The sequence below is a fragment of the Coffea arabica genome, chromosome 2c (genome assembly GCF_036785885.1).
Source record: "Coffea arabica cultivar ET-39 chromosome 2c, Coffea Arabica ET-39 HiFi, whole genome shotgun sequence".
Lineage (NCBI taxonomy): Eukaryota > Viridiplantae > Streptophyta > Magnoliopsida > Gentianales > Rubiaceae > Coffea > Coffea arabica.
The window spans coordinates 66,818,429-66,831,888 of NC_092312.1; the positions used below are offsets into that span (position 1 = coordinate 66,818,429).

A 13,460-nucleotide genomic window follows, 5' to 3' on the forward strand; every position below is an offset into this window, starting at 1 on the left:
ATGGGCAATAAAAGATTATTGGGGTTATTATTGCCTATTTGGATTGCATTTTTTCCCAAAAATTTTTACATTTTTTGTGAACACATTTTTTAATTATCTTTTTATTTTACATATGTCAAATCGTTAAACTATATATACATATTTTATAAAAACTCCAAAAAATAGCAATTCAAATTGGTAGTATCCTACATAGAAAGCTAATCATTTGTACCAAATTTGATGTGAAATTTGCCTTTGATGGAGAAATTTATCCTAAGAGGAAAGACGGGATGAAATTACTTTGAATTTGGACCAGACTGACTACTGGAAAAAGTTTAATCGAGAATTGATTAGGCACTGGATTTTCCTTGATTGTTGACTGCACAAAAATTGGGTTGTTCAATCAATATTGGGAGGTTGCAAATTATCTTCTTTCTTTCAAGTTTCATAACTTACATTTGGATTAAATGCATTAGTCCACTTAATGCGATTTTCACTTTCCTCCTGTCATTATTTTTGTTATACTTCTCCTCTACACTAACTATATGGTAAAAAGATATTATTATCCTTAATTAGTTATTAATCAAAATAATACCCAAAATGGAGATTCAATTTTTTTTTTAAATTTTAGGATAATGTCCTTAAAATTGGGATCCAACCTCTTGAAAGAAACTACATATCCTTGAAAGTGTTGTAAACTATAAAATAATATCATTTTATGTGAAAATGGAACTCATAAAATAGTAACAAAAAAACATATAATTTTAACAATAAAATATTCCCTCTTGAGATTTTCAAATGTCCATGACGTGATAATGGAAATATTTTACCATATTTGCAGCTCCCCTCCTCTTATTGATGTTCATAATTTGAGGAATTTACCTTACATTCTGACAAGTTGTCTAATTTATTGAATTTAATGGCTTTGTTTTATAGAAATGAAATATTTTAACCTTTTAATACCAAATAAAAAAGGAATATATATTTTGGGAACTTAGTTCTTCATTTTCTTAAGAAAAAAGGCAAATTCACTACAACAAAAATGACCTTTACCAGCATTAAAAAGTGTCAGTATAGATAATCTAACCTAACACTTTATCTTTCCTCACACCTAGGATGAGTGTCGTCCCTTCCAATGTGTGGATAGCCTCGTAGCATTGAAATGTGTTAAGAAAACTATGCTGTTATAGTATCCCGTCTGCCAACAAAAATCTCTTCTCGTGATAATCGAAAGTGTCAAGATAGGTATAGTATATCAATAGGATATCAAATTCTATGAAGGCATCTTGAGTTGTCTTAATATATGGCTTTTAAGGACACTTAACCTAGTCAATTTACATTGCTTTGGACGACATTCCCATGTGTCATTAGATATTGCTTTAGAAGCTGAGCTATGCTGCCACTTTTAATTGCCAGGAGTTTTTTTTTGTTTTTGTTTTTTTTTATATGGAAGCAACCTACAAGTAATTCTTCTTGCTGTACATTCCATCAATCAGAAACCCAAATAACTTGTAAAATTATCCCAAAAAGTAGAATGCATATAGTAATTAAAAGAAAAAGTCAATGCTCAAATATAATTTGTTGAACTAAAAATCGGTAACAAGTACAAACATAGCAAGTACTAAAAGATTCTCATGTACACAAACTTGAAATACTCTCTTATGCAAAAACTAAAAGATTCTCATCCCTAACAAGTTAAAAGAACTAATAGTAGCTTCCAAACTTTCTAATGAAATGAGAGCCTTCAGTCATAACCACAAAGTCCCCACCTGTGCACAAAGTTTGTGGGGATCATTAGATCATCATACTAACAAGAGCTTCCCAGAAAAGCCACAATATATTTGCTAAAGATCAAATTAAATTGCCATGATTCCAGAGACGAAGCCATTCATGATGAGACCTAAGAGCCACAATGTAAAGACATGAACCCTTTTTCCACTATGGTTTAGGCCACGAGCCATGTCATTTTGTTTGATTCAAAGTTAGGAACCATTCTAAGGATTTAAATTTGTTCAAATTTTTTGTATTCCACGAAATAATCACTTCCAGGGGGAAATTTTGCAACCCACTCACACTTAAGATCAATCTGCTATCAATGACAAACTAAACCTTGTATCCACTCAGTAACATAAAGTCAACTGCTAACAAAACTAGTTACATGCATTTCATATCGGCAATTACAGGATAGATAAATGCGTAAAGTTAAAAGCTTTCAGAATAAGTATTAGCAACTCAATGCCCATAAAGCCAATACATAAATGTGCAGTAGTAGCTGATCATGAAGCTTTAGTTGCATTTACTTCTTAAATATTAGCTAGAGAAAATATCATAATGTTTCCCACCTGGAAGCTTTAATTTCATCTATTAATTACCACCTCATACTTGCCAACAACCATAATCACACCACTCATCCTCTTATACCAACCACAAAGTCCAATAAACCCAATCTCATGCCCCCTGACCCTCCTCTCCCCCACCCTCCCCCCCCCCCCAAAAAAAGAAAACCAAAAAAAGAAAGAATAGAACAAGAAATGGTTCTTGGAACATTTACAATTTTCACAACACTTTCACAACAAATACATGGAAAGCACTAATGAACATCATTTGTAGGCCTAATTGAATCAAACAAAACTGACCACTAGTCCTCAATTTACTATACAACCACTAACCACCGACATGATTACTACCAAAAATGCAGCTGCAAAGTAGAAGCAAGCTCTTTAATTCATAAAACAGAGTACAAAATCAACTCATTTTAGTACTCAACTTCCATCCTTAAAATCCAGAAAAGGCCATGCAACATCCTTAATCTTCCTCACAAAGACTAAAGACCGTTCTTTGATCAGCTTATACCAAAAACCCACAAAATTAAAACACATATTTTTCAGTTTCAAGAAAAATCACGAGCCAAGATTTACCTTTAGAGAAGACTTAAAGCAGCCCTTCCGGTACACAGACTGGAAAATTTAATGATGTATTGCTATCCTATCCTTGACCAGGGCCTTTTAAATACTTAATGTAATTACCTAGTAGATCAAGAATTTAGTTTCTTTTTGGTGTTAATGTTTTGCACATGAATCAGGAGTTTGTTTTATCTTTTCTTAGCTTCCCCGTGAATCAGGGAATGTATAAAATGGAAACATAAGAGAGATCACTCAATACAAAACCTATACTAGGTTGTTTTCGTATTTATGGTGAAACCATATATTACCTAATAACTTTTCAGTACATCAAATTGCAATCATTGACAGCAAAATGTGCATTGCATCCGTTGCTTTCGCAAAAAATTTGAACTATACTAAAAGGAATGTCTTAAAGTTTTTACCTCCAAAGGAGGGAAGTTCTGCATTAATGCTCAAAAGAAGCCGTGCTTTTGTTCCTGTGCAGGGTCTCCGTTTCCTTTCTTTAAGGTAAAATTGTTTGGAGAGGCATTCATTGCTAAAGTTTCTTGATACAAAGCCTGCAAAAATAGTTTCCCCAAATTTTAGTAAAGACAAAAGCGAGGCTAAATCAAATGCTTGTATGAGAAAGATAGTTTACCGTTTATCATTGCCAGATATACTCTCATTGCCCTACTTCCTAGACTGCAATTCAATTTTCAAAGCCTTAAGAAGGTCTTGCATTTCAATTTGTTGGTTTTGCATTTCAGCTTGTCAGTTCTCCAGCCTTTGCATAAGTTGCTATTGAGTTTGGACTTAAATTTCCAACTCAGCTGAGCGCTTTTCAGCTTGTTCAGCATTTTTCTTGAATTTTCCAACCATGTCAGGTATGAATAACAACAATTCATTAAAAAACAAGATAGATTATGTCCCATCACAGAAGATGCAAAGGAAAGCTCCAAAGTCTGAATTATAAGTTGTAAGTGTCATTATAATTTTAAGCTAGTCCTAAAATTATACATCTCAAACTACACAACATCAACTCCCAAGTCTGAAAAAGAATAGCCAAAGGAGATTTCAAGTCATGAACAACCCCTCCATATGATACATACTCAGCCTACTCAATCAGATTGAATTTGAGGGAAAAAAATAGGGTCAGATCAAGCACATAACATCCCATCTGTTCCAATTCTGCCTACCCATACAAAAGCTCCAATTAGCTTGCTGGATAAACTAAATCAACCCCAAAATCTAGTGGCAAAACACATGTAATTTAATGTTTTCTAAGTTTGTTGGGTAGGTTTGTCTAATGAGGGAAAGAAGCAGAAAGTATGGTCAACATTTTACACTACCAACGGCAACAACCAAAATTTTCCAACCGTTGGTCAATTTTTGTTCAACTCTCCCCCTGCCAAGTCCAGCCGTAGCTGGGTTTTGTGCAAAAAATGGTTGGGAAGTAGCAAGTCCTTCCCAAGTGGGCCAAGAGGCAGATGATGCAATTAATCTAGGGGATTCATGATGACAAGGCAAAAATTTTTAACAATTTTTCCCCTAAGTTAAAAATTAGGGCAATAAAATTTCTAGGGATGAAAAGATTAATCATGTAAATAGCCATAAAATTACACCCTAAATGCAGATTCGACAAGAATGCAAGTAGAAATTTTCAGAAAAAAAAACCTTAGGGCCAAAATATTTGCAAATTATTTTAGAGAGAAAGAGGAGAGGGAAAGAACTAACCTTTGCCGCAAACACTTGGAGAATTACTTGGTCTTCATGCCAGAGAGCCATGGTACTTCACTGGTCTTCAATCGTCGGAGAGATTGAGATTGCAGTAGTGAGGTGGAGGTAGAGGTGAGAGTGGGCATCTGAGTGAAAGTGAGGTAGAGATGATTTGTGGGAGAGTTCAACACTTAGAAAAGCTTTGTTTTGCTTCTACACAGTAAAAGACAATTAGACAAGAGTCCGCCACTTTTTTTGCCTTGAATTTTAACTAGATTTGGATCATAATTCATAGGTGGCAAAATCTATTAATTTCATATGAGTGATATTACATTTCTAGTAGTTCTTATAGGTGCTAAAATTTTATACAAATTTCTCATAATTGGAAAAATAGGATACATCTTATTATTGAAAATAATGATGTTCAAATTATATGGCACTCAAATAGTTTCATTATAAACAATCCAATGCTATTAATAATGTATTGTAGCATCTGACAAAAATATATATATTGCAAGAAATTGTAAAAAATTGAAGACAATTTAGTGACAACAATATGTTATTACTAATATATTAAAAGTTATAATGACAACAATAAGTCGTCACTAAACAAATATCAGTTACGACTAGAGAAAGTCGTCAATAAATAGTGCTAGTAACAGTGATGTCACTAAAGACCAATTTTCTTGTAGTGATGGCTGCTTGTCTTTGTCTGTTTGTTTATAATCAATCCAATTGCGCAAAGAACCAGATGGTTTTCAATATTAGCCGAGGGACAACAGTTGAAGTTAGATAGATGAAGATGGTTTTCAAGGTGCTTGGATTCCAATAACTTTCTTTTGGCTGAGATAGCTTGTTTGAGGAGAGGTGAGAGAGATGAGAAGAAGAAAATTTTCACTAAGTCTTTTGGCCGCCAAAATGAAACTTTGGAGTATTTCACTAAGTGTTTTGGCAAATGAATCTTCCGACAAAATCAAACACTGTCATTTTGTGTCTTTTTTTTTGTACATCTCACATTTTCTCAAGTGTCATGATAGATAGTCTAAAGGCACATTATTATTTTTATATTAGATAAAATAAAAAATATATAGTATATATTATTGAGTTGATAATAAGTGTCATGATAGGATTACTATAATGACACAAACTAGAAAGTGTCCTTATAGGCATGTCAGGAAAGGTCATTTTTGTTGTAGTGATTGTAGCAGCAAAAATGGTAATAAAGAAGCTTGGGCAATGAGAGGAAGGGGGGAAAATTGGACATAGGGGCAAAATTGGAGCTTTAAATATTTTTCAATATCAAATGGAGAAAAATGGATACTTTTCAATAGTCAAAACTAGTGTAGCTTAACAGAGGAGGAAAAAGTTCGACAAAAATAACGTTAAGGAGAAAAGTGCAAATCAAATAAAACATTAGGAGATTTTTGAGTATTTGATCCTTCATATTTCTACACTACAATCTAAATATTTTTTTATACGAGTTGACGAACACGCAACGCATGTTCAATAGTTAAACTTTTTAAATTATTCCTCAGCATAGTAAGATAATTTCAGCAGTAAATTTGATCCAATTTTGTTGGATGAATTATATAGAGTCAACCAAAATTGGTTTTCTCCTCCATCATGGTTTGTGAATATTGACCAAAACTCCAATCTAAATCAACTATTGCCCCTTGCCATATTGTACCTAAACACCTTGTGAACACTGTTATCCATAGATTAGATATTGTACTCTTTAAACTTTAAACCTAAAACCAAAACTCCAGGTCAATTGATCATATTGTATGGGGATTTCAATTGCTTTCTTCATCCTATGGACCAACCTAATTAACATTGGATATTCTTAGATATTAAAGTTACTTCAAGCCAATGACCATGCCCATAATTGAGTTCTTGATAATTTTATTGATGTGTGACGGTAAATGCTATTATCGAAAATATTAATAAATCCCATAGAAATAAGTTCACTTAAGTTAGCCGCCTTTGTATTTTATTGTCATGTTAGAGAGGCGCTTCTAATTTAATCACAATTTCTGCTGGAATCGTTGTATAGTTTATACCGTTAATCCTCAGGATATTTAATTAAGGGATAATTTCAGAAACCTCCCCTGTGGTTTATGACAATTTCACTGAACTCTTCTAAGGTTTGGAAAATTATACCTACCTCCCTTGATTTGACAGTTTTAGAAACAAAACCTTAAAATAATATCGACTTGGTCAAATTTTTAAATGAATGTCCAAAAATGCCCTGTGTAATGAGTTTTAATTTACTTTTCTATACAATTATAAGATTATCTAGTATAATTATAAGAAAAGGTACCAAAATTTTCATCTCCACACCTACTATTTGATAAACAACTATAATAATAATTTTATTACTATGATAGAATACTTTTGGTGGTATTTTATTATGGATTTAAACTTATAAGATAGAAAAAATGTTGAAAAAATTCATTTAAAGTTTATGAATTTTTTGAGCAGTGCGATTATCACAATTCAATAGTGGTTTTGGATATTTTCTTTTGATTTATTGTTAATTTTAATACCAAAAATAGAAAAACAAAGATTAGCAAAACCATTGGATTGCATATAAAGTTAATTTATCAAAAAAATCACTAGTTTGATATTTGGTTACAATAAAAACTAGAGATAATAATGGTAGTTCTATAGTTTTATTGACAAAAAATATAAAAAAAAGGAATGAGAAGGAAAAGAATTTAAAAAAATAATTTTAAAAGCCATTCTAAGTATCAACATACCAAACAAGGGAATTTCATCAAAATATTTAAGGGTAGTATTGTCATTTTAAATGATAAGGGAGGTATGTGTAATTTTTAAAATCTCGAGGGAGCTAAATGAAATTGTTAAAAACATCAAGAGAGGTTTCTGAAATTATCTCTTTAATTAAACCTACAAACCTTAACTTAATAGAAGTCATATGAGCTTTTCAGATTCATATGTGACCTTGTGCCAAATCTTGGACTCATTAGAATTAAGAAATTTAAGTAAAACTTGCTTTAGCAGTGTTATAGTGTAGAGATTACGATGATTTAATATTTGTTTTAGAGATCTGAAATCATATTCAACATTGGACAATAAGAAAATGTTCTTGTAATAACTTATCCTAATGTTATATGTCACAGCTGAGAATATTACAGAGCATATTTTACTGGAGGATTTGGTGAACCCCTCCCAATGTTTTCATTCAATAAAGTAGCAAAAGAAGAAGGATGAGGACGACAAATAATTGTTATACTTTATTGTACTTTTAGTGTTCGGATGAAATACCCAACACATCACATCACATGTATATGTGAGCCAATGTTTTAAAACCCGGACCGTCAAGCAAACCGGTGAAGTGAAAGGGTCGAGGTTCAACCGGTCGGACCGGTTCAACCCCGGTTCAATAAATAAATAAATAAATAATATATATATATATATATATATATATCCTAATTTGCATCTCCTGTTAGTGTACTATCTACATGACTCTCCACGAACAGCAGAATTAGAGTTGAATGTAAATGCAAGTTTCCTATATCAGGAAACACACACACACACACACACCTATGCACAGAATAAGATATAAATGCTAAACTACAATTAACATAAAACTATAAAAGCAATATCCAACAATTAACACACACAATTAACATAGTTATCCAACTTACATGTTCAATTGTCTAAATATTAGAATTAACAAAAAACAATACAAGTCTAAAAAACAATCAAAAAGTCCAAACAAGTCCAATTTCCGAGGCTTCTATAATCTTCTTTGTCATTTTGGGACAACAAAGCTTTTAAAAAAGCCATCTTGATAAGTCGTCATCATCATCCAAAACCATTATATGAATCACTGACAAGTGATAAAGTATAAAATCATATTAGTTTCATCACACCAACTGATACAAATCTTAAAAATAAAAATAAAAGAGTACAAATAATTCTATACAAATTACCATTTGAACATTTAATGCCAATCATCATCTTCATCATTAAAAAAGTTTCGACGCTGAAATGTTTCTAAATCAACATCTTCTGCTTCATCTTCATTATCTAAAAAATCAACATATTTAATTATATACATATTCAACAATTGAATATCATATCATACTAGCTTTATTTTTGCATCAAACTAATGATTTATGTCAAACTAACCTTCAAGTTGTTCAGAATTTGAACATTGACCATGAATTGGAAGTTCTTCAAGCTCTTCCTCTAACTCCTCATAATCAAGCTCCCCTTCTTGTTCTTCTTCAACCACCCAAAATTCTGTTTTATCAATTGACTCATAATCAACGGGATCATACGATCTCTTTTGCTGATTATGCCTACAACATCTATATATATATATATATACACACACACACAACATATACACTTAGTTAGTACTAAAATATTTTCTTAAAAAGAATGAAATGTCATTTATAAAAATAAACCATTTACATATACCTATACTGCAAACGCAAATTGTAATGCACATATACAAGATCATTGAGCCTTTGATGCTCCAACCTATTCCTTTTCTTAGTATGAATACGTTCAAAAACACTCCAATTACGCTCACATCCTGAAGAAGAAGCTGTTTGACTCAAAACCCGAATTGCAAGTTTTTGTAAGTTGGGAGCATCACAACCAAAGAGCTTCCACCAATTCTCTGTCATATTCAAAATTTAAATATAAACAAAATATTTATAAATTAGATATATATATATATATTAGAGAGATTCAAATGCTAGAAAAATATAAATTACCTGGTCTATCTTTCTTGCTAGTAAGAATAGCAAGTTTTCTGCCAAAACTTCCCTCCCGCTCTCGATACATTCCAATTTCTCTTGTTAAATTTTTCACACTACACCAATCCACCTTTGATTCTATGTAATCCAACAAACCATTTGTAATTTGTAGATGTGTAGAGAATGTGGCAGTGTCATATTGAAAAGCGGGATTTAAAAAATATGCCGTAGCATGCAAATTTTTCCTCAACATCCTATCCCATCGGTCATTGATGATATCAATGTTAGGCTTATATAGTCTTTCACTACTCCTGAACAGCTTCTTGATTCCAGTAATTGCTCTAAACATACCTTCATACACATACCCCAAAGAAGGCCTTTCATCAGTGTCACGAACTCTCAACAACCAAATAATAGGACCCATTATTCTCATCGTAATCAAACAATTATTCCAAAATCTATCATCCAAAACAATTTGTTTGACCTCTTTTCCTTTGTTCATTTTCAAGAACTTTTTTGTAATCTCCGCTAGTGACTAAAGCTTGTAAGTTGTCTTTGTGATCATGTAAGCTCTTTAGTGCAATAAAAGTGGTGGCAAATCGAGTCTCCCCCGGATGAATAATCTCCCTCCACCTATTAGTTTTTCTCAGCCAATTTAGAACATATTTATGATTATACACAAAAACAGTTATTGTAGCAGCAAGAGCCACTAGAGATTTAACAGTACCCATTTCACCAATATCCTTCAAAATCAAATTGATATAATGGGCAGCACATGGAGACCAGCAAATAGTTGGATATCTTTCATTTAATAAAGTTCCAGCAGCCTTATAATTGCTAGCATTATCAGTGACTAAATGCACCACATTTTTTGAACCAACCATTTCAACAATTTCAACAAACAGATTGCACAAATTTTCTGCATTTGTCACAATGTCCGATTCATCTATAGACTTGATAAAAGATATACCCTTAGGACAATAAACCAGAAAATTAATCAATGGTCTTTGTCTACTATCTTTCCATCCATCACCCATTATAGTGCATCCAGTTTCAGCCCAAGTATTTCGAAATGAATCAACAACTAACTGCACATCTTTCTTAGCATCTCGCAACAAAGTGACTTGCAAAGAATGATAAGATGGAGCTTTATAACCATGACCCATTGATGCAATTTGATCGATAGCTTTTTGAAAAAATGGAGAATTAACAGCATTAATGGGAATACATGCATCATAGAACCAAAGAGCAATGGCCATATCAGTATTTTGCCATTTATCCTTACTTTGCAAACAAGCTTTGATAGTAGGTTGAGCACTATCACGTCCACCCTTAAAGAAAGCACGAATACCTGTAGGGGCAGTGGTTTTTCTCTTTCCTTTACCTAATGATGTACCAGCCTCATTCATTGAAATTTCCCTTATTTGAGGAGGTGGAACCTCTTGCACTTCATCACCGACAAATTCGTGCACTGGTTGATCAAAAGGACTTTCAACCCCAAATCTCCTCTTTTTTCTTTAGATTTTTTATCATTCTCTTGCAAACATGTTAATATTGCAAACCTCACTGCTGGATCAACATTTGGACATGAAGTAACACTGTCCGTTACTCCTGCTAAGTGTTGCTTCATTCGGTGGATGCCACCCCCATGAAACACTTTAAAACAATAAGTGCATGTCATGGTTTTTCTTCCTTGTGCATTTCTGCCCTCAGAAACATATCCCCATGCTATATCTATCTTTTGCCTATGACCTTGGGGCTGACTTGCAGATCCCTCACTAGTGAATGCTCCCCCCGGTGAACATTGTGAGTTACTACCGCTACCAGCCTCCATCCTAAAATGAGATATTTAAAAATAACTAGTCTTAACAAATAATTAATATACACAAACTGAAACAAATTACTAAGGCTATTCGTATTTGGGGTTAATGGAGACAATGAAACAACCGTTTAGCACGAGTGAAGTTAATTCCCTAAGCCTTGTGCATTTCTTGAGGGTGTTAAGTATCTTCACGATAACTGGGTTTTGCACAGAGATTTAAAGACATCAAATATACTTTTAAATAATAGCACAGAGATTTAAAGACATCAAATAACTTTCATCTGTCATGTTACTGTAGATTTTTGTATGGATTTCAAGCTAATTTTCTTCTCTGTGGCCTTAAAGATCATTGTCGTTTTGTTTTGCAGATATTCAAAATTTTTCGCACGCCTAATGACACAATCTGGCCTGGGTTTTCGAAGCTTCCAGGGGTCAGGGTTAACTTTGTCAAGCATCAGTATGTATTTCATGTGATTTTGATCTGGCTTTCTGGCCTTCGTTGGTGACAGTTTCAGTTCCCAAATAAATGAAGCTTAAGACTATTAGACTATTATTAGAATCATGTTTCGCATGCAAATTTCATTACCGAATATCAGTACCGTAAACCAATTCGTATTGAAAAAAGAAGATAGAAGCGCAGCAGGCGTATGAAGTAAAATACCTGAGATAGGGTTGCGAGAAAAGCTGATGAAGATGGTGTGAAGTGTGAACAAGTTTGGACTTCCACTATTAGTAGATAAGCTTGAATTCCACAATTTTTTTTGGCTTAGAATCGCAGCAGCAGGCGGAAAAACTTCAGGCTTCGGTGCTTCCTTTTTGCTTATTGCTATGGATCAAGATTGGAGTTTGGAGTTTGGACTTAGTAACATCAAAACATAGAAGCAGAAATTAGCACATTCATAGCACTTTCAAAGTCCATACACTTTTTACCATTTGGCTTCTCTCTGTTGTCTTTTCTTTCTTCCTAGTTCCCTCTACAAATTACTCCAATCGATCGCTCGATAAATCTTCCATCACCATGGATCCACAGGATTTTTCCACCGGCGGCAGGCTGTCTCCGAGAAGAGAACTACAGGGCCCACGTCTAGCTCCACCTAAAGTAAGCAAAGACTCCCACAAAATCAAGAAACCACCAGTTGCACCGCAGCTGCACCACCTCAATCACCCTGCTCAGCCTCATTTTAAGCCCACAGTCGACAACGAGCACCGCCAACCAGTGGTCATCTACGCCGTTTCCCCAAAAGTGATCCACACCACACTTTGGAGAAGGGATTAGAGTTAAGCCATTAAGGGGAGAAGGAAATAGAGATGGCAGGCAAGGCAATTTCAGCAATTGTAGAGAGAGGAACCAGGAAGACCGAAGCGGCGAAGTGAAGTGCGAAGAGGAAGACTGAAGCGAACTAGCGAAGTGAAGAATGAAGATTAGGGTTCGGTCAAAATTGAAGTTTTTGTCAATTTTGACTCAAAAATTGGAGAACCGCGGTTCACGGTCCGACCCGATTTTGAAGATGTGAACAGTTTTTTACGATTTTGACCGGTTTCTTATAAAAGTCAACATAAGCTATAGACCGGACCGGACACATGTCCGGGTCACGGTCGAACCGGTCGACCCGGCTAGTCCGGTCCGGGTTTGAGAACATTGATGTGAGCAAATGAACTAATGTCAATCACTTAATTGTGATCAAAATTCAACAGAGAGGACTCAAACAGTTCGAAATACGTGTCAAACCTTATGTGGTGCACCATTAAGTTAGTTTCTGTATTGTAAATTTTCCATATTGGAAAAAGAATCGCCAGAGTATCACTCTATGTATATAACATTTATTAATATGCCTGACATGGTTGAGGGTGTTGGTTAGGGACTTGATGTCCCGCCTAACAGACCAGAGTTCAAATATGGTTGCTAGGTTTCGCGGTAGGGAGGGATTAGGTAATGCTGTTATACGAGTTGAACTGTTCGTTTGTTCTACTCGTTCAGTTTTGTTTATATTCGATAATGGTTCATTCAAAATTTTATACAAATCGAATTTAGACAATTGCTTGATTCGTTTAGCCTCATTCATATTCGATAACGATTCGTTCAAAATTTTATACAAGCTGAGTTCAAACAAACTTTTTGGCTCGATAAGTAATCAAATGAGCATGAATCTTGTTCATGAATTTAAATGATTGTGTTAGAAAACTAGAATGGAAAAATTGTGATATATTTCTCTTGATCATAATACAATAAGATGTCCCTATATATAGGTATATACACTAAAATACTTTGAATCTAGACTAACTTTTACCTAAGGAAAGATCTATAATTGATCCTAACTAGACGTA

The 13,460-nt window shown here is 33.8% G+C and overlaps 2 protein-coding genes and 3 long non-coding RNA genes across 5 annotated transcripts; all 5 read right to left on the reverse strand.

The window, feature by feature from the left end:
• Positions 1–1,526: 1,526 nt before the first annotated feature.
• On the reverse strand, positions 1,527–5,054 carry LOC140035397 (uncharacterized). Its single transcript, XR_011839566.1, has 4 exons — positions 4,596–5,054; positions 3,520–3,722; positions 3,305–3,439; positions 1,527–1,748 (listed from the first exon to the last, which is right to left on the reverse strand). It is a non-coding gene; the product is annotated as an uncharacterized lncRNA (long non-coding RNA).
• A 3,352-nt stretch (positions 5,055–8,406) lies between these two features.
• Positions 8,407–8,891, reverse strand: LOC113723682 (uncharacterized). The gene is made up of 3 exons (XR_003457116.2): positions 8,736–8,891; positions 8,537–8,633; positions 8,407–8,433 (listed from the first exon to the last, which is right to left on the reverse strand). It is a non-coding gene; the product is annotated as an uncharacterized lncRNA (long non-coding RNA).
• Positions 8,892–9,019: 128 nt separating this feature from the next.
• Positions 9,020–9,737, reverse strand: LOC113724531 (uncharacterized). Its single transcript, XM_027247424.1, has 2 exons — positions 9,332–9,737; positions 9,020–9,234 (listed from the first exon to the last, which is right to left on the reverse strand). Exons 1-2 carry the CDS (start codon positions 9,735–9,737, stop codon positions 9,020–9,022), a joined length of 621 nt encoding a protein of 206 aa, XP_027103225.1.
• A 37-nt stretch (positions 9,738–9,774) lies between these two features.
• On the reverse strand, positions 9,775–10,722 carry LOC113724532 (uncharacterized). The gene has a single exon (XM_027247425.1). The coding sequence runs from the start codon at positions 10,720–10,722 to the stop codon at positions 9,775–9,777; it is 948 nt and encodes a 315-aa protein (XP_027103226.1).
• A 330-nt stretch (positions 10,723–11,052) lies between these two features.
• On the reverse strand, positions 11,053–11,513 carry LOC140036019 (uncharacterized). The gene is made up of 2 exons (XR_011839918.1): positions 11,261–11,513; positions 11,053–11,148 (listed from the first exon to the last, which is right to left on the reverse strand). It is a non-coding gene; the product is annotated as an uncharacterized lncRNA (long non-coding RNA).
• Between the last annotated feature and the right edge of the window lie 1,947 nt (positions 11,514–13,460).

Bases quoted from the DNA above. Each gene is read 5' to 3' on its own strand.
- LOC113724531 (XM_027247424.1), bottom strand. From the start codon at position 9,737: ATGGGTCCTATTATTTGGTTGTTGAGAGTTCGTGACACTGATGAAAGG. The intron at 9,235-9,331 runs GTAATTTATATT...TGAATATGACAG, and splicing joins TAGCAAGAAAGATAGACCAG to AGAATTGGTGGAAGCTCTTT.
- LOC113724532 (XM_027247425.1), bottom strand. From the start codon at position 10,722: ATGAATGAGGCTGGTACATCATTAGGTAAAGGAAAGAGAAAAACCACT.